At 37.7% G+C, this 19,861-nt stretch overlaps 1 protein-coding gene across 1 annotated transcript; it reads right to left on the reverse strand.

Moving 5' to 3' along the window:
* Positions 1-283: 283 nt before the first annotated feature.
* On the reverse strand, positions 284-19,044 carry DDX43 (DEAD-box helicase 43). Its single transcript, XM_054195167.1, has 16 exons — positions 18,711-19,044; positions 18,036-18,091; positions 17,521-17,653; positions 16,069-16,176; positions 15,446-15,527; positions 13,569-13,725; positions 13,372-13,490; positions 13,007-13,117; positions 11,504-11,645; positions 8,122-8,222; positions 7,265-7,352; positions 5,524-5,651; positions 4,823-4,932; positions 3,961-4,099; positions 3,057-3,144; positions 284-391 (listed from the first exon to the last, which is right to left on the reverse strand). Exons 1-16 carry the CDS (start codon positions 19,042-19,044, stop codon positions 284-286), a joined length of 2,004 nt encoding a protein of 667 aa, XP_054051142.1.
* Between the last annotated feature and the right edge of the window lie 817 nt (positions 19,045-19,861).

The following is a 19,861-nucleotide window of genomic DNA, read 5'->3' on the forward strand; positions in this document are numbered from 1 at the left end:
AATATTTTTTAACCAGTAGATAATGACTTTAGGAGTTATGCACATCACACAACAAAAAAAATAACAAAATTAATTTTTCTTAAGTGAAAATAGCATCCAAGCACAAAACTAGATTTATTTCTATATAAAGTTAATCCTGTTTTCTTCTCTAAGCCACTTTAAAAGAATATATTTTATTTAAACGAAACAGGTACACAAAACAAGCAACCGAGAAAAGAAACTTCAAAATTCAAGATGCTAGCACCAACTATAATCACTCACTTTGTTTCAGTAACTTCAACAGTTATTTTGAGGGCTTTGTCTGAGGTCTTCGTATATCCTTTTCAACTTCTTTTCTGATTTGAAATTGTTTGTATCTTTCTGCCATTGCAATAAGCTCATTAGGAACTACCTGATAAGAAAGCAGCATAAAACAAGGTCAGTTTTAAATAAATATAAACTTTTAGACCCTGCTTTACAAAAATGCTACCGATTTGTGTGTTCCCAAACTCTGTTTTGTTTTTTATCTGGCTCCTGTCCCTTTGCAGATTGTCTCTTCTGCAGAGATGCACAGAGAAATCCTTTTACATAAAATTATACTGAAATATACTGAAAGATAATCAGCACAGTGTCCTTGGATTTTCAATTACGTATGTATGCTAGTATCACCATATATGATGGCAACATATAACCAGCTAATTAAAACTTTTGATATTTCGGCTAGGTATTTCAGATAGAAATGTATCCTTTGGTGATAACAAACAGCCGGAAAAAAACATCTCCAATGCCACTAAAAGGTGATACCATACTATATATATTTAAATCTTATGCCATTATGATTGATATTAAATTCTTTTCGGAAGTCTTAAGAGCCTCTGAAGAGGAACTTCAGTACTTAAAGTGTTGCTGTAGGAAGGGTTCTCACGTGGATAAAGCTAAAAGACAAGAAAAGAAGGGTAGGAGAAAGTCAGTTCTCACACCGCTGGGAGGTCACAAGAGCATGTTATCAAGATGCACAGTGCTTTCTGGCGTGTTTGTAATTATGTGGAAAAGGAGGTGAACAGTATCATTATCACACTTGGTTACCTCAGAGTTACTCACATTCATAAGGACTGAGGCCAGATGCAAAGAATTACAGACAGTTTTTATTAGGTTGAGTGACACCAATCACCTAATGAAAGAAAAATAACCATATACCATTCTTACAGATCACAGAACAAAGGCAGTGTCCAACAAGTCGTCTTAAACCAGATCAGGCATAATGCAGACTTTAATGCTATGTTTACTCCAAAAAGCAGTACGTGCGATAGTACTGTCAGAAGAGGTTTTAGATCACTAATCTATCAAAACCAGCCTGCTTCAACAAATCTGCTGCAGCACGTAGCCATGCAGCACGTGGAAGATACCCAGCTCAGCGCCAGCTTCCTGATCACAGCGAAGAGCAAGCTTTTGCAGTGTGTGAGAGCACGATACTAATGGTACGGTAGTCCAAATGAGAAAGCAGAAAAGCATAAAGATACCATAATTTATATGTAATGTTCTTCTTGGTATTAGAGACCAGTGTTTTTCCACCTGATTCCCTAATAAATCTGTCCATGTTTCTTAATAAGCTTTTCATATAAAGATCCCTGCAGCATGATCTTTCTTTTTTACCTGTTTTTCTTTAGGGAGATCATCTTTACATTCAAAAATAATGGAAAATACCTGGCTAACAAATGCACCTTACTTGTTTTGAAGTATTCTGAACCTTCAGACCATGTTTTCAGTTGCTCTCCTTCCCTTTTACACAATGCTTTAAGACTGAAGTTATGATATTTTCATTGTCATGAAGAAAAAAAAACCCTGCCTGTATGGATACTTCCCCTCTATCAGCTGTAACTAAAACTTTGAGAACGTTGTGACTAACAGTTACACTTGAAAGTAAGGATTCAGAGATGCTCTTTTCTTCTCTGGTCTCAGAGACCTACTCCCAGTTGAACTATTACACATTAAAAAAGTTTGGGAACTTCACCATCTGCAGCAGGAGACAAGGCATGGATAGTAGCGGCTGACTCACAATACAGAACAAGGTACTTCTAAGTTCTATTTCAGTGGCTTCAAAGTATCATTACTGGTTTCATCTCATATTTTCTGAAGAACAAACCCCAACCCAAACAAAAAAACCCAAACCCTGCAACTTAAGAAATTATGAGGGGAAAACTTTTTTTTTTTTTAATTTTTTTCTCCCACTAAAGCATCTTAACCAGTTTGCAATAAGTGGCATAACACCTTTCGAACAGGAGTTGTAAAACAGAAGATTTAGGTTAAGTCCTAACTCGGGGTTTAAAGTTTGAGTAAGTGTCCACAATAACAACTACAGGTCCTGGGTAAAAGCAATTTAGTTTGTACTCATCAAATTCCCATCCCCCCAAATGAAAAAAATTAAAGATTTTCAACTCTAGTCAGGGCATGAACTAGGGATTTACTGTAAGTCAGGCAAAAAACTGTTTCTTGTTACGGCAAGAAACAGCAACATAGTTGTCTCTGTCTTCTCAGATATATTACAAGAAAAAAAGTTTATTTAAAATGAAGAAACAAATCAAATTCCAGTCCTATTTCCCATAATATTTAGAAACATCTGTAAGAAAAATAGCTTGGAAAAGTACATGCAGGTATCACAAGTGTCAGATACAATAAACTGATAGTTAAGCTTCTTCTGATATAATTAGTATTTAAGCTGTTAAACAAGAACATTGGAACATACGTCCAGAAGTCAAATACAAATGGAATAAACCACTATGACATAAAATAGATCCTATTATTCCTCTGCAGACCTCTATGCGTGCATATGTTAGTTACTTTTTCTTTGGACATGGAAGCCTTTGATTAAAGTTCCCAGTTCTTTTCTCAGACTCATCCGTAAGGTAAAATACAGCTAAAGATATCTAGGACAAGGGAAAACTTGATTACCCATTTTTTTGCCCGATACGCTACAAACACTCACCAAGAAAGGTCTAATTAGGCTTAGACCTTAATTAACTGTTTCAGGTGGTAGCCCACAACCAACATAAATCTTACCCAGTAAGATGTATTCTTACTTGGTTTGCTCTTTCCAGAATTTCAATCAGCTCAGATGCAACCCTCCAATCATTCTTAGTGACAAGCGTTACCGCCTCCCCAGTACGTCTAAACAAGGAATGAAATAACTGTTGATCTTCAAAACAGCGGCTGCCAGGCTTTTCCTCCTGACCTATACAGTAATAAATTGTACTACAGGCACTATTATTGAACTGGTAGATAAAACTGGCTTGAATATTTACTATGCACGTGACAGAATGCAACTTTTCATAAAGGTCAGAATATGGCAATTCATCTAAAATGGAGCAAAGGTATAACTAATTTAGACTTTTAGACAATAAACCTAGCATAAAGACAACGTATTTAAGTATAAAGAGACATACATTAATATCATGATTAAAATAAACACATACACAAGAAAAAAAAAATAATAAAAAAAGAAATCACACTTCTGCCAGCCTCGGAAAGCAGCATTCAAAAGTCCTAACACCAAATTACATCACCGTGACAGGCTGAAAACTTTGAATTTATACATGTTTTTTTCCCAACAGGCTGTCTAGGAAACTAAATGACTCAGCAGCTCATGAAGAGGCAAACAAGGAAGTGATATTTCAGAATATCTACACAGAAGTTGTTTTGAACTGTAATTCTTCCCCACATTTAAACCAGCTTTCAAACATCCCTCATTCCTATCCACTACAACGCAATAACAGAAGAGTTGAAATTAGTTCACTGTTAAATTTAAGGCAAACAAATTTCACAAACATAAAGCAGTGTGTTGTTATCTAAAATATACTTTGACAGACTCTGGAGTCTTCACTCCCCCACTCCGCATCACCTGTAGCTCCAGTGGTTGACAAGAGAAACACCTATGCAGTGCATAAAATATTGACAATATATTACTATTTTCTGGTAAACACTTACCCTGCTCTTCCAGTACGACCTACTCTATGAACATATTCTTCAATGTTGCGAGGGAAGTCAAAATTAAAAACATGAGTAATATCATGCACATCAAGGCCACGGGACGCTAAGTCAGTAGCTACCAGTATTCTGACTTTGCCTAAAATAAGTACAATAAAAAGAGAATGGGAATTTACGGAATAAACAGAAAATATACTCCAGTCAATTGGTTTTCTAGTGTATAAAGCACTTAACACATAAAGGAAAAATATGCTTGTGGCATGTCACACCGAGTTAGCTTCAAATACAAGGTGGTAAGCAAGCACTCAAAATGCCATTTTACTATTATTTGCATCTCAGAAGTAGAACAGCAGGGTGCAGGAGAACCAAGAAACACGCCTAGCTGCTATAATGAGTCTGTGAAAAGAACAGAAACTTCAACAACTGTATTCTCAGCTGGCATCCTTATCATAGGACTACTCTGTTTTATTAGCATGTGACCACATAACCCCGAAGTGTAACCCTACTGGCATAATCACAAGCAGAACTTTTTCACCGAAAGCACCATCATTTCACACTGAAGTTTACTGTTCCACAGACTAACAGAATACTGACTTTTCTGCAGAGATTTAAAAAATAAAGTAAGCCTTAAATTATTTAACGCTTAGACATTCCAAATTTTATTGAAGAGCAACCCCTCTTTGTTTGCTGGGTTTTTTTTTTGTTTGTCAAATTAAAAAAAAATAAACATAATTCAGAGCTCTTTAACATTTTTATTTCTATGGTATTGAAGAGACATGGCAGTTACAAATAGGCAGAGTTTTGCACATGACAAGCTTTAAATACCTGGGCTAAAGAAACCAGTACTTAGGTACAAACATACCGGTCTTGAAATCATCTAAAGCCTGTTCCCGATCACACTGTTCCCTGTTACCATGAAGCGACTGTACTGGAATTCCTAGGAGACCAAAGTCGCTTGCTAAGTCATCAGCTCTAGGACAAAATAAAACAATGGTTCTTAAAAAGAAAAAAAAAAAAAGGGGGAGGGGAGGGAGGAAAGAAGCGCAGCATGTAGATTTAGATCCAAAAGATAATAAAGTGACAACAAAAGCTGTGCCTAAGGACAAAACCCTACCTAGGTCAGTTGGTATTTATTATAAAACAGTATGATCACCAAGACTATTCCACACATAAATTAATAAAAATAAGTGATTTTTGTGTTGTTCACTCAGGTATGGTACCATGACCAACCCCAACCCCATGCACCAATCAGGTCCTGTATGCACCAGCTGTGTATGAACGTAAACAGTACATCACATCAATGTATCCCTAAGAATCTTAATGTCTACTTTAGCTATGTGAAATTGAGATTTACCACCACTAGTGATATTAAAAAAGGATACAAACTACCAGTTGGTTTGGAGGAATGAATGCATAAATAAATAAATAAATAAAATACTACTACCAGCACACTGCTGACAAGAGCTGTTACACTTGGTAATTATGATGTGAACTGAGAAACTATTCAGTATTTCTGTTAGAAAAAAAAATGAACAGATGTAGTACTGGGAAGTGATTACATACGTAAGTTTTTTCCCCACAAAAATGATGACCTTATCTTTTGGCTTCATAGAATCAATGAAGGATTGCATGAAAGCTCTTTTTTCCTCCTCGGCAATAACAATAACTCTCTGTTCAACCGTATTTACTGCCTGTTAAACAGCAAAAAGAGATGTTAAGTAGAAATAGATTAGAACTATATTTTTCCTGTTAATTCCAATATTATGACATTATAAAACTAGTAATATGATGCCATGAAAAACTATTCTAAAACGAAAATATATATCCGTTTGAAGTTCAAACAATGCAGACTTATTTCTTGTTTCCTAGTTGCTTTAGGAGAATAGTAAAATTTATCTTCAAGCAGTTTGACAAATCCTATATTTGCAGAGATTTAGAAGGCACAGGTTAGCAGACTAGTGAGGTGAAATAAATATTCCTAATATTAGTGAAAGTCAGATTGAAGTACTTTGAGTATATTTTATGTTAATCCAGAGCAAGCTGTAACAATGCCAGCCTTACTTGAAAGGACAAGCTTTTAAAGAAGATTCTGTAATCTACCTGAAATAATCAGTTTGTTCCAATTCTTCCATCAACAGTTTGTTAATAAAAAAAAACCCGAAAAACTTTACTCCATTATATTTGAAGGTTGCCATAGAATGTCTAAGGTATACTACATAAGTAGTATAAAAGCCTAGGCATTCTCATGGCACAGCATCATAATCTCACGGCAAGGGCTGAAGAATCAATCAAGTACATAGAAAGATTCTCTCTCCACATGCGAAACCTTACTTCTCCCTCCCAGAGGTCACCTCTTTAATTAAAAGAGGCCCCTATAAAAAGGATGAATGCATTAGGCAAGTGCGCTAGAAGAGCGGTTAATATCTTTCAAATTCCGATCCTTTACCTTTGACAAGTGACGCGCTTTGACAGAAGCATAGTTCTGAACAGAACAGACAAAAAGTACATTCTCCTCTTATTTCTACCTAAGAGTGTATTGGATACTAAGTTTCCTCATTCCATGTCACTAAAAAAAAAAAAAAAAAAAAAGGAACTGAAAAGGAAAATTTCATAATTTAAGAACCAAACTCAAAGCAATCTCTGGCCAGGATGCAGAGATCTCGGAAGAACTACTATTTCTGTAAATTCTGCTCATACTGAAGCCCACGTAGCCGCACAAGCTTAAGTATGCAACTACATCTTCATATTAGAAGTTCTGGACTTTAAAAACAGTTCTTACTCTAACGTATACATTCCTGCTCTAGAAAAGTGCCCTCCAGGAGTTCAGTAGAGAGCTTCCACTCTCTTTAAGAAAGCAGCAGTTAAGAAACACAGATCCAGAAACACACATTACAAAGATGTCCTTCAGAAGGAAAAGTAAGTAAGGAACAAGAACTTGCTGAACAGAAGTGAAGGCTGCAAAAACAAGGGTTCAGGCAAGAACACATGGCACTGGGAAGTACAATATTCAAACTTCAATTTGATTGATATTTGTCACTTGTGATGTTTTCTACTGAAGATCTAGGACTTCAAGACCTCGTTACAGAAACGTGAGAACAAAGGTTTTTTTCTACTTTTTTTTTTTTAATTTCTTTCTAAACTTTTTATAAAGCTTTAAAAGAATAACATGGAACTGTTTTTTGAAAGTTTGGATTGATTTTCAAGTTACATGCATCTACAAGCAAAATATTCCCTGGTTTAACTATAGGTTCTTCTCCCAAAGAAAAGAAAAAAAAAATACATAAAAAAAAAGAACAGAACTTACTGCTAAGTCAAGAGTGCCAACATATACGATCATAGGATTTTTCAAATAGGATTTCGCTAGGCGACGAACACCATCAGGCCAAGTAGCACTAAACAGGAAAACACACACAGAAGAACAGAGTGCAAAATCTTCTCCAGTTCATTAATTGCATCACATTTTTATTTCTTTTCTTCCTTATACACCAGTGAAACACTTCAGTAAGTAATAACAGCAGTGAGCTTATATAACATTTAGGAATAATCTTAAGACGTTATTAGTAAACAGCACTCAAGCTTTAAAGATAACTTTCTCAGTTAAAAATGCAGGCGACAGTCATGGAGCCTTTCTAACGAAGCCAGAAGTGAGTTCAATGATACCTAATAAGCAAGTTTCTGGTCTGTTTTTATTTCTAAAACAATAGCTCTAATGCAAAATTTGGCAAAAAAAAATAATATTATTGTTGGGATATTGTGTTCTTAAGCTCCCAAAAGCTGCATAATTTAAAAATTAATGCAGGTACAGGCTAGCACAGACACCGATCAGAAGGCTAGGATATGTTTGGTCCCAGATGGAGAAGTGGAGGTTGGCATTTCAAATTGATATGGCAAATTCTAACACTCCCAGGACACCTTCCTTTTTGGGAAGAACTCAAGTTGTTTTTATAGTTGATGTAAAACATCAGAAAAGGGGTAAGAAATGAAAATAAAATTGTCAAATGACTCATTAGGACTGACTAGACAGAATTAGAAAGAAAACTGATGCCATTCCCATTTAAGCTAGTAAAAGTCTTAAGAGTGACACGTTTGTTTTGAAGTTAACTTGTTCAATAACCTTATGTTTACAGTGTTCAAGTATGGAGCACTATTATGTTTACATACCTTGTCATAACAGTTTGTCTGTCAGGCCGCACGTCTATTAGGATCTTCATTATCTGAGGTTCAAATCCCATGTCCAACATTCTGTCAGCCTCATCTAAAACCTGCTCAGAACAAGGTTATTTATCGTGTCTAGTTCCTTAGATAAGGGTTTCAGCAAAACATTACACAGCAGACCATTTTAATGGTCACAATTTTAATTGCAGAATCCACTCCATAACATATTGCAAAACCTGTTCAACTTCTATTTCACCTCTTCAATTTCCTTGAAGCTTTTTCATTTAGTAATACATTTGCAGGCAGAACAAGAAAATCCACAGCACCTTTAAGGGTGCTTAAAGTCAATAAAGAAGAAACAACTGTTTTGTTTTCACAATAATTTGGTTGAGGCCTAAAACTAAGCACAAAATTAAAAAATACCAACAAAACACACAACAAAAATAAACCCAACCAAATCAAGTTGGAGGACCTCACACAACACACAAAATTATCAAAAATTTTTATTGAAAGGGGAAATCTCATTTCTGCCTTGTTAGAGATCTCATACCAGAATGAAATATCAGTTATCGATTTACTTCCTCATTAGAAGTAGGAAAAAAGCCAGACTTTACATTCTCGTTCACACTAGGACACTGCAGAACTCCCAGAGCTCAAACTTGTTTCATCTGGTAAAAAAAAACCAAAAGAGAACAAGTGAGCTGAAGGTCTGCGTACAACTATTTAGAACTGATCTATTTACTAACATAGAAGCACAGTTGTGAATGTTTTCAGTCTCATACAAAGGAAGAAGGGTGCGATCCAAGACTCATTTTCCTACTTTAATTTTCAAATACAATTTATGTAAATCAAAGTTATATGGATCATGCTTTTAAATATTGACATTTTCTAGTTATTTATGTGTAAACATAAGGCTTGGATAATAATCCCTTTCTACTGTCCTGATTTTGCTGTTCCATTCTTTTCAGATATTTTATGCTATTAAAAGTTTTTAGTACATTATCTATGTGAATCTCTGAAACAGTAACAAATCACCAGCTGAGAGCCAGAGGACAGGAATTCTATTTCTTGATTTGATTTTCTTTATTATCAAAGGACTCATGTAAATTTCATTAACTACTTGGACTCTAACGCAATGGCAAGGCTGAAACATCACTAATTTTATATCCAGAGTTGGCTGCTACACCCCTTTCAGCAGGAGAAGCCTCCTAAACTATTAAGCACACTGGTACACTGCTGGAAAGGGAGAAGAAAGCACTTCAGTATGTGTATTAGACGGATCACAGTAGTTGAAGCTTACTTTCCTTACTTCTGATAGCTGCTTAATAAAGAATAAACGCTGTAATAGTCATTAGATAGATATTATCACTATTTATTCCAAATGCCTCATACCCAAGTCCAGGTTTATAAACTAAATCTCCCCTCAAGTGACATAATCTTAGGTTTCTTGTTACCTATACATATTTACTTGTTTGTAAATATTATTAATTTCAGTTCTATTTCTTGTCAATAAATCCTTACAAGCCAGTTCACGTGAAAATTGTTTTCTTTCCTCTGTTTTAAATTAGTTATCAATAAGATTTATACTATTTTTTTTTGCATTTGAAGAATAAAAGGACTACTCCAATCTACCTTCTATATTCTGCTTCATGATTTCTCTACGTATTTTTTAGTACACTCTTTCCCCTAAATGCTTCCCAGTTATTCATGCACAACTCTGATTTCCTTACTCCTGCTTTATGAGCATAAGGTCAAAAGAAAAAAGCACTCCGATTACTGATGAATGAATACTGATTTACACTGAACACAGCAAAACAGAAAGCAATCTTCAAATGACACATATTATAAAAAAAAAAAATCACAAGGCCACATATGACGGAATTTCCCACTCTTCCTTCTGAAACCATGAAAAGTAGCAGCCTATCTTGGATAAATGGCTTCCTACAAATCTGAATCAAGAATGCAACTAACTTGATGGTTCTGTCAGGCAACAAGACCAATTCCCTGCCTCCAATTCTCGTGTACAATGTATAATCAAATATAATTAACTCTAACACAATTTGGTTGTTTGCTTGTTTGTTTGTTTTGAAGAAACAATTGTATCCCAGTCTCTGACCTTGGAAATCCTTTGGAAAACAATTCTGCAAACAATACTCAGTGCACTTGAGGAGCATTTACAAGACTCATCAAGATCTTTAAATGAAAACTGTAAATGAAGCTCTTCAATGAAGAGTGTTCTTCATCCAAGGTGCTAAAAGCTGAAGTCTAATACCCCTGTCTTTACTCTGAAATAAGGCTGCAAGATTAAATTATTTGTTGGCTGAAAATTGACAATGAAGCTGTGGAAACAGAAAGCATCTTATGTATTAAAAAGTACAAGGAAAAATAGATAGTAAAATAAAAAAAATTAGAATTTTGGATGTCCAACTTTTCATGTGGGACTTAAAAGAAGCACAGCATTTCCCCGAAGTCTGACGTATGAGACATTATCCACTTTGCAAAACATGGTCCTCGCACTGGTTTCAATCTTCTGAAAACATTTAACTGCTATCAGTACAACAGATGTCTTTCTCCTACTTTACATCATCATATTTCTCAATAGTTTTGATAGCCAATTCTTTTCAGCAATGTCATACTACAGTATATCCCGTACATACTGAAATATCTGATTTTGGTTACTTACAAATTCTTCACTTTACAAAGCAGCGTGTGCTTGTAGTATGACTACACTTCACCTTGGTAAAGAAAGATTACCAATGTTCTTATAGTTCTCAGAAAGCAGGTGTTCAGGCCTTTTTTCCTCCTGCTTAGCAATTACACATATGAAAGTATTTCACAAAATAGCAATGATTTCAAGTGTCCAGCACAGCAAAAGGCAAGAATGAAATGAAGACATAAGGACTCATAACAACCTTTACATTGCTATTTTCCCACTGAGATCAAAAGAAAGTTCGTCACCAAACATTTAAATATCTAACTGTTTGAGACTCTGGTGCTTACTGCACAAGTTCTAGTAAGAAATCCCATCACTGGTAACCTTTAAAAGAAAAGGAAAGACAACTTGGGAAAGGCATTTCATCCATTAATAATCGATCTTGCAAAAATGAATTTTAAAACAGCAAACATTACGAATACGAGATAATAATTTAGAATCTTCAAAATGCTTACTGTGCTAGAAGCCTATTTTATTATTTTCTTATTTCTATTCCACAGCTGCAATGCAATTATGGTTAAGTATGAACCATCCCTCCAACACCAATCTCAATGAGAAGATATATTGTAATTAAGACTTTAAAAGTTTAAAGAAAACTTCATTAAAGATTAAGCTCACATTAACTGTTAACCACTTCCCAACTAGTGCATTATTCATTCCCTATCAGCTACTTGCCAAGTATGTGATGCTCTTCAAATTTATGAAGTTGTTCATTTGAAGATCATGCAGTCTGCCAGGAGTAGCAATAACAATATCCACGCCTTTGGTAACCACGTCTATCTGTCCTTTTCGGTCCCTACCACCATATATGCAAATACTGAAAAATAAAATGTTTTACAGAAGCAGCGTATTAAGGTTCAACTGAAGTCAGTCTTTTTCAAGTAAATGCTACCATGTCGCTTGATATGAGAAAGTATCATCAAGAGGAAGGAACGCAGTAAGTGTGACTGACAGTATCACAGTAAATAATGGACTGAATACTGAATGATATTCCCTCAACAGTTCACCAATACCTTTCTGACGGAATCGCTGTGAAAGTAATCATGAAAGGAGGGAAGGTAGCTAGCTATTAAGCTATGAGTATGTTTTGGGTTGTTCTGAAAACATTCATGCCAAAAATAGACAAACATATGAAAGGATGCATTATTTTCTAAACAGTACCATCAAAAGTCAAATGTTTTGCTGTTAAAACTATTAATGCACTTGATAAGGTATTAGGCTTACACACAAACTTAACATGCTCTGTAAAACTCCTTAGTATTTTTGGGAAGGAGGCAGAAAGTACGTTTCAGTATTTGATGACTACAAGACAATTCTGAATGCTATATGAAGTTACCAATGAACCCTAAAAGTAAGTTTCAGAATACAGTAATATGTGTTTAATAGCTTAAATGAAGACCCACACTCTCATCAGGTTTATTGATGAAACCAAATTGGCGGAGCTGGCTGTTCTTCTGTTACTCAGAACCACAAAAGGCTAGAGGACTGGGCTGACAGGAATCCCATCAAGTTTAACAAAAGCAATGATAGCGATGGAATTACCTCATGCTAGAAGTTGGCTTTGCAGAAAAAGACTTAGGCAGGCAAGAAACTCAGCATTATTCAGCAGCGTAACCCCACAGAAAAGAAAGCCAGCCATGTACTATGGAGAAGGTAGCCAGCAGGTCGAGAGACTCATTATTCCGCTTTATTCCATACTTGTGAGACCACAGCTCAAGCACAATACTCATTTTTTGTACCCCCCACCTCTATTACAAGACAGACATATCCATACTGAAGCAAGTCCAGCAGGCAGCTACCAAGATGGTTAATAGGATGGAGTGCATCATGCGAAAAGCTGGTAACCAGGCTTGCTCAGCCTAAAGAGAAGAAGGCTCAGGGAGATCTTATTGCTGTCTACAGCTACATAACAGCAAGATGCCAAGAAGACACAGCCAGACTATTCTCAGCTGTCCACACAGAAGGACAAGAAGCAACAGACAAAGCTACAATACAACAAACTTCAACTATGTAAGAGATAGATTTTCACCATGAGAGTAGTCAAAACAGGTATTCTAAAAACTGGGAAAATACTAACTCTGCATTTACTACCTTCCCCTCTTAGCAAATGCAACTATTTTAGTAGATGAGCTGAGCCACAAGTGGTAGGAAAAAAAGTTACTTAGGAAGTAAGATTACCTTTTAATTCCTTTGTATGTGTACTTCGAACACTCTGCCTCTACTTGAAGTGCCAGTTCTCGAGTGGGAGCAAGGACTAACATTCCTGGCCCCCCACGCTGATCTTTGGATCTGCAATAAAGCATGTTTAGAATGTGGGTATATAAGGCTAGGCAAAGTCCATAAAAACTGACATTGATTATTTTTCTACTATTCTAGGCTTTCTCAGTACACTGCTACTAACGGAATCCATGGGGACAAGTTTTGTACTTACTCCACCAGGTTTACACTTTTTTTTTGCAATTTATGATTTATTATCTTTACTAGAAAACTAGGGTGGGGGGAAGTATCCACTGCTAAACAAGTCAGACGTGAGCAGTCCTTACATTGGTTGTGAAGTCAAGTGAATGAATCCAGGCATTAAGTATGCTAATGTCTTCCCAGTACCAGTCTGTGCTATACCAATAAGATCAGTTCCTTGCAGTATGATCGGCCATGCCTGGGACTAACATAAAACAACAAACACTTAAATACACTTTTCTCTTAAGCTTCAGTTAGACAGCCATCAAAAATGAAGAAGTACCTGAATTGGCGTAGGCTTCTGAAAACCAACTTTTCTTATATTAGCCATAATATCAGGATAATGCACAAATACATCTTCAAATTTACAAACAGGATTGGGAATGCAGCGCTTTTCACCTTCTTTTAAGTCATCACAAATTATATTATTATTTTCTTTCCTGTATAGAATTAGAGAAGTGCAATTGCTTTAAAGTCTCATTGTCTGAAAAAGCAGAGCTAACACAAAAGACTGCCTTTGTTTGGTTTTGGTTATTTATTTTTTTTTTTTTAAATTCCTGGAAGAACAAAAAACAAGCTCTTGAATGAGACTTATAACTATTCTTCTAACTTTAAAGAGAACTTTACTACAGAAACAATTCTCCTGGAAGACATCAATTACCAGTTTTTCTTAAGAATGACTAGTTTGAAGTTACAGATGCGCAGTTAACATGAACTGCAGTCCTGTCATACCAGACTTCAATTATACTCTATTACAAATTAAATAACTGCGACAAGTTCTTAAACCTAAAGACAACCTAGAACTCATATGAGTGGACTGGACTACTTTGTCAGAATCCTATATTCTGACAAAAGCCTTCCTGAAATATTTTCAGAGCAGCTCCCTGGATGCTCTAGAAAATACAAACAGCACAGTTTGGAAAAAAGAACATGGTCAGTAACACAAGTTCAAAAAAAACCCCAACCAACCACAAAACAATAAGCCTCCCAAAAGAAACAAACCAACCCCAAAGCAAAATAATGCACACAAAAAGCTACATTAAAAACCTGAGGCTCTAAGGCTCCCCTCAATTAAGAGGTATTAATATGCATAAGTATTTTATTTTCCTTCTGATCCTGTAGTCTTGTGAAGATTCCATTCAGAAAATAGTTTTACTTCAAGCAGTGTGTGGGCTATGAAAAGAACGGGTAATTCGACCTCTCCTCATGTTTACAGAAATGTGTTGGGTTTTCTTCACAATTACTGTCTTTTTTTTTTTCCTTAAAGCAAACAGATTAGATGAAAAAGGAAAAAACACTCATTTATTACACAAGTATTATTGCTCAACACGTTATGAGCCTAAAGAACAACGCTCTATTGTTCTTGACTGGCTCTAACAGTAACATATACTTCAAGGAAACAGGTGCCAATTCCATGCTTTGCTTACTGTGGCAGGGTTTCTCTGGAAGGCACACAAGAGGAAAAATAGACACCATGCAAAAAGAAAAGTAGTAAAAGGTAACGCTTCAAGAATGTTCAACAACTTCCTTAGAACTACCAAAACCAGTTGAAACTATTACCAGGGCCTGAACAGAATCACTTGAAACAGATGATCTGCTTTTCTTGCAAAGTTAACAATGTAGATTGCTGGATCAAAATGAATGGATACAGTTGACTGAAGCATGTACTCACCAGGATGTACTTTCAAAGATAAGATAGACAGACGGGAAGACAAAAGTAACAGAAGTTGAAATTTGTTTTGAAGATGGTATTTGACTAAAATATATTGAGAAAAAAAAAGGGCACCCAAAAGGTATTCAACTCGTGAACAATAATATTTGAAGGATGTAGAAAACATGAACATGCTGTCTCGTGAAATGCAAAGAAACAACCAAAAACCAATGAACTGCCTTGAATTTTTTTTCTCTTCTGAAAGACAACTAGATGAAACACTTTTAGACAAGCAGTTAATTCTTAAAGTTAATTTTGCAAGCAACTAATCATACCTCATCTGCTAATTACTGTTTAATTCTTAAGAAAGCATTCCTAAGGAGATCTAAGTTACTACAAGACCCTAACATGAATGCTTCTGTCTCAGTACTTCATCTCCCACTTTCTGGACTTTATACCTTAATTGTTATTTTTGCCAAGCAGATGATTCCCTATATAAATGATCTTACCGCCACAGTTCCACTTCTTCTCGTGACATTGATGCAGTCCTTGATGATTCTTTATAGAAGTTTTTCTCAATTGGAGGCAAGTCTTGAACAATCAGAAAAAGTAAACTTGTCAGTAAGAAGCACTACAGATTCAGGGTAAGTCTGCTAAAGCTCAAGATGGAAATCCCCAAACCCAGACAGTGCCTTGTACCAGGAGATTAGTCAGAAGCAGCAGAAGACTATTGTTATTTACATAAAAGATGAAGGCTGAGACAAACACTTAAGTAACTGCAAAAGAACCACTTCCCCACATTTCAAGTTCTAAAGTAATTTCTACTCATATATATAGTATAATATTTAACAATTCTCAGATTTTTGTTGTGGCCACATACGAAACAACAGCATTTTCAAAGGATGAAGTCAAAATACTAATTGAGTAGTAAGTTTAAGTCTTCACACAGCAACTACAGTGTCCTGCACGACCATGCTGAGAAATGCTGACATGGTCACTTCACTGCAAATACTTAACTAATTCGGACACCGGAAGATTCAGTCATCTCAAAGCAAAAATTAAAAGTGCTTAAGCATTCAACAGATTTATCATATGAAGACAAGTATCATACAATCAAAATTCTAGAACTAACCTGCCCACTTCATTGCTTCATATTTAGCTTTGTTTTCTCGAAGAGAGGCCCAGTTAATCACTGATTTCGTTGGGTTACTTTCAGGCTTGATAACGTCCAAGGTTTTTCCTGCGGAGTTATTACCAAAATGCTGCTATTTGATGGAATCTGTTGGAGGGCGAGTGGGAACCTCCCCCCCAAAACAAACACCTTACTTTCTTTTTCTATTGTAAGGTCTCTTATGTGATTTAGAATAGACATGAAGCATTTAAACAGAAAATTCTTTCCTAGGTCTTAGCCTGAAATATCAGTAAAACCTGTACAAATCCAGTTCCGATAAAAAAGAAGCATTTCAACATCTTTAGCTACTTGAAGTAATGACAGGTTCTGAAATGCTCCCCCTCCAGCTATAAATAAAGCTTGCTTGTTTTGCAACAGACTTTTCAAAAACTTGTGAACCCAGTAGATGTTTTGCAGACAGAACACTTTAACAGCTACAAGAGGTTTACTTCTAAAGCATTCAATGTCACCACAATAAAGTCTGAATGTAGTTACATTCTACACCCCTTTTTTTATGAGGTTAACACTTCTTAAGAAAGAAAGGTTTTGCACTGAAGATATAAATGGCAACACAATTATATATCAGTGAAAAAGCAAGAAACACAGCGAAAACAGAGTCACACATACTAAGGAAGTGTTAACTGTTTCTAGTCTCTTGAAACATACTCATCCACCTTCTGGGGCACTTCTAAAATCAAAACTCACAACTACTTCATTTCTTATTTTAACGCTGGAACACAACTCTGGGATCGCTTCTTCCTCGTCAGTGCCTCAGATCAGTAACTATGGATGTTGTTTGCCATGCAAAAAGTTGTTGGAAGCACATACAAGACAAAGAACAGTAACATAAACAGCATCTCAACATACAATCATTACTCATGTATCCACGTAACAGACAAAGTTAACACAATGAAGCCTAGTAAAGTGAAGCATGGTGTGCAACGTGAAATCTTAAATGCTAACTTCCCAATAAACCAGTAAGAAGTCAGCATGGGCCATGCTATAATCAGTACATGTTTGCTTTACAGGCTACGTTTATAAAAGCTTATTGAATTGTAATACTGCACAGAAACCACATTAAAACTTGTATTTTGGTGGAAATCAGACTGATAATGCAAGAAACCAAGTAGTATAACATTCTGAATTCATTAAAATTGTTCAAAACACATGGAAACAGATTTTCACAGAAGTCTGTCAGTTTGAAGAGGAGAAACTGTTCACAGATGAGAAAGGAGAATGTCTAGATTTCTGTCTTAAGGAGCTTTGCCACTGTCCAAGAACAAGGTGAAAGTTAATTCACCTCGGCAAAATACTAATAATATAAAAACACACCAGCAAACTACCAAATATACGGAAAGACAATCCACAGTCCTTTTTCTTTTTTTTTTTTCCCCCAAAACCTACATTTCTTACCTTTCTCAGTTCCACCTCTACTGTAGTTTTGTCCAGATCTTGTAATAGCATTGTCAATCAACAGCTTAGCTTTGTTTTGCACAGCAATGCTGCCAAAAATCTTTACTTCAGCTTCACAGGTTCCCTTTATAACCTATGTTCATAAAACCATACTGAGTTGTTTTCTTTTTTTAATGCTGCAAACGCAAACATTATATAAGAATACATATTGAAAACAATCTTTGATTTTATTTTTTTCCTGAATTTTAACTTCTCTTCCCAGGAAACAGCCCTTTAATTCCCTTTCTAAAAGAAAGGGAAATAAACGCATACTTAAGGAAAAAAAATACCAGTAAGCTTTTCCTACTTTCACGTACCAATTCCACTTCCTTTTTACCAATTCTTGTAACAGAGCAGAATTGTTACAGCTACTGCAACACCCTTCAACTTAATGCTGTAACTCTGGTTTACACGAAAGCAAAACCAAGTATGTTCCCAACAGAGTCCAGGCCTGGATGACACACAGCACATGGTACCTTTATCCTGGAACCTGATGAATCCTCAAGTTCTCTTATTTTAGCTCCGCCCCGACCTGTTATAAAGATACACAACTGGTATTACTGAGATTTAGGCCAAACTCTCAAAAACTGCACACGGTAACTGTTAGGTATTTTGGTTGTGACCAAAACCTAGTACCTTCATATGGGTGCACGCATCCATAAATAAAAACTTGTGACACCAAACCGCTGGAAGTAATTTTTTGGCAATCAATCAAATGCAAAGTGGGTGTGTGGGGCAAGGCACCTCAGTTAAAAAGACAGAGCAAAAACTAGCTCAAGAGAGCGCTGACCTTCCTCCAGGTGATTAGAAAGGGGCTTCACACCACTTACAGACTGCTGGCCATGAAAAGCAGACATTAACCCAACCATTTTAGGGAGGAAAAGCACAGCTACCCTGGTGAGGAGGAGAGCTCCGCTCTCCAGCCAGTACCCTGTAAAAGCACCCTGCCATCCCCAGGTGAGAGATGTTAGGGGATTGCAAGGGGCTGTGGCCCTTCCACAGAGAGCAGTGGTGCCCCTCCTCGGGGACAAAAGACAGGGGCCCACACCAACAAACCTATTCATGGCCCGTTCCTCTCCTCCTCCCCCACCTGCTCACCTCAGCGAGCCAAGCACCCCGGGGGGGGGGGGGGGGGGTGCAGCCGTTATTACCTATAAGAGCCCCGACCAGGGCACTATCAAGGTGGAAGCAGAGCGGCTCTGTGTCATCCCCAACTTGGCTGGCGGCAGCTCGGGGCAGCCAGCGCCTCGCCGCTTTCCCCGGGCCGCGGGAGCCTTCAGTGCCTCGAGGCTCCCACTCCTCCCTTCCGAGGCCAGCCGCCGCCTCCCGCCGCCACTCAGCGCTCCTTCGCCCCCTGCCGCCATCTACGGAGGGACGCCTCTGCGGAGGGGTCGCCGGCGGCTGCCACAGACGGCCGGCGGCGGCAGATGGCGGCCGGCCGGGCACACCCTCATCCTCGCCGCTGCTCGTGTCCCAGTCAGACATGGCGACTCCCCGACCCGCCTCCGCGCCCCACGTGGCGGGCCTTGGCGCGCCTTAGACTAAGGGCGCGCTGATTGGCCGGGGCGGGTAGCTCTCTGAGCAGTGATTGGCTGGTGAGGCGAGGCCGTCCCTGCCAAGCTCGAGGCGGTGCTCGCGCTCCTCTTGCTGAGGGCGCTTGAGGGGGGCTGAGGGCACGGCTCCTGCTTTCCGCTCTCTCCCTGCTCCCTTCTCCCCTGCCGGCGTCGGGGCTGTCCGGGATGGCCTCCGCTGAGGAGGAGGAGGCGGCAGCGTTTTAGGACGGGAGGGGCAAGAACTGGGTCCTGAACGTGTGGGAAGCCCCCGAAGTCGGGGCGGGGGGGGGGAAGGCGGGCAGCCTCAGGGGTGTTTGGGGCATGAGGGTGTGGCACTGAGTCATTTTGCTTGGTGTCTAGGCTCGTGTCACGCCAGTACATTGTAGTCAGAGTTTTTTAGGGAAGTCTTAATATTTAATCTCAAATTAAGCTTTAATGATGCTTTAGTGAGGATCTTTGTATGGCTGAATGTACTAAAGCTGGTACAATATTGGAAATGGAATGATGAAATGGCTGAGGTCAAAGGGACCTCTAGAGGTCATCCTGTCCAACTGGCTCAAGTGGGGCCACCAAGAGCCAATTGCCCAGAACAGTGTCCAGGCCATTTCTGAATATCTCCTAAGGGTGGACGTTCCAGAACCTCCCAGGGCAACCTCTGCCGGTGCTTGGTCTGCTAGCATAATGCCCACACCACCCCTTCAATTACACTGAAAATCTGCTAAATGAAGGTTTAAATTTACCTTTTAGGC

This window comes from Rissa tridactyla, chromosome 3 (assembly GCF_028500815.1).
Source record: "Rissa tridactyla isolate bRisTri1 chromosome 3, bRisTri1.patW.cur.20221130, whole genome shotgun sequence".
Lineage (NCBI taxonomy): Eukaryota > Metazoa > Chordata > Aves > Charadriiformes > Laridae > Rissa > Rissa tridactyla.

Bases quoted from the DNA above. Each gene is read 5' to 3' on its own strand.
- DDX43 (XM_054195167.1), bottom strand. From the start codon at position 19,044: ATGTCTGACTGGGACACGAGCAGCGGCGAGGATGAGGGTGTGCCCGGC. The intron at 13,491-13,568 runs GTACTTCTTCAT...GTTTTATGTTAG, and splicing joins AGAAGCCTACGCCAATTCAG to TCCCAGGCATGGCCGATCAT. The intron at 8,223-11,503 runs GCAAGTAGCTGA...TGTTCTGAGCAG, and splicing joins TGAAGAGCATCACATACTTG to GTTTTAGATGAGGCTGACAG.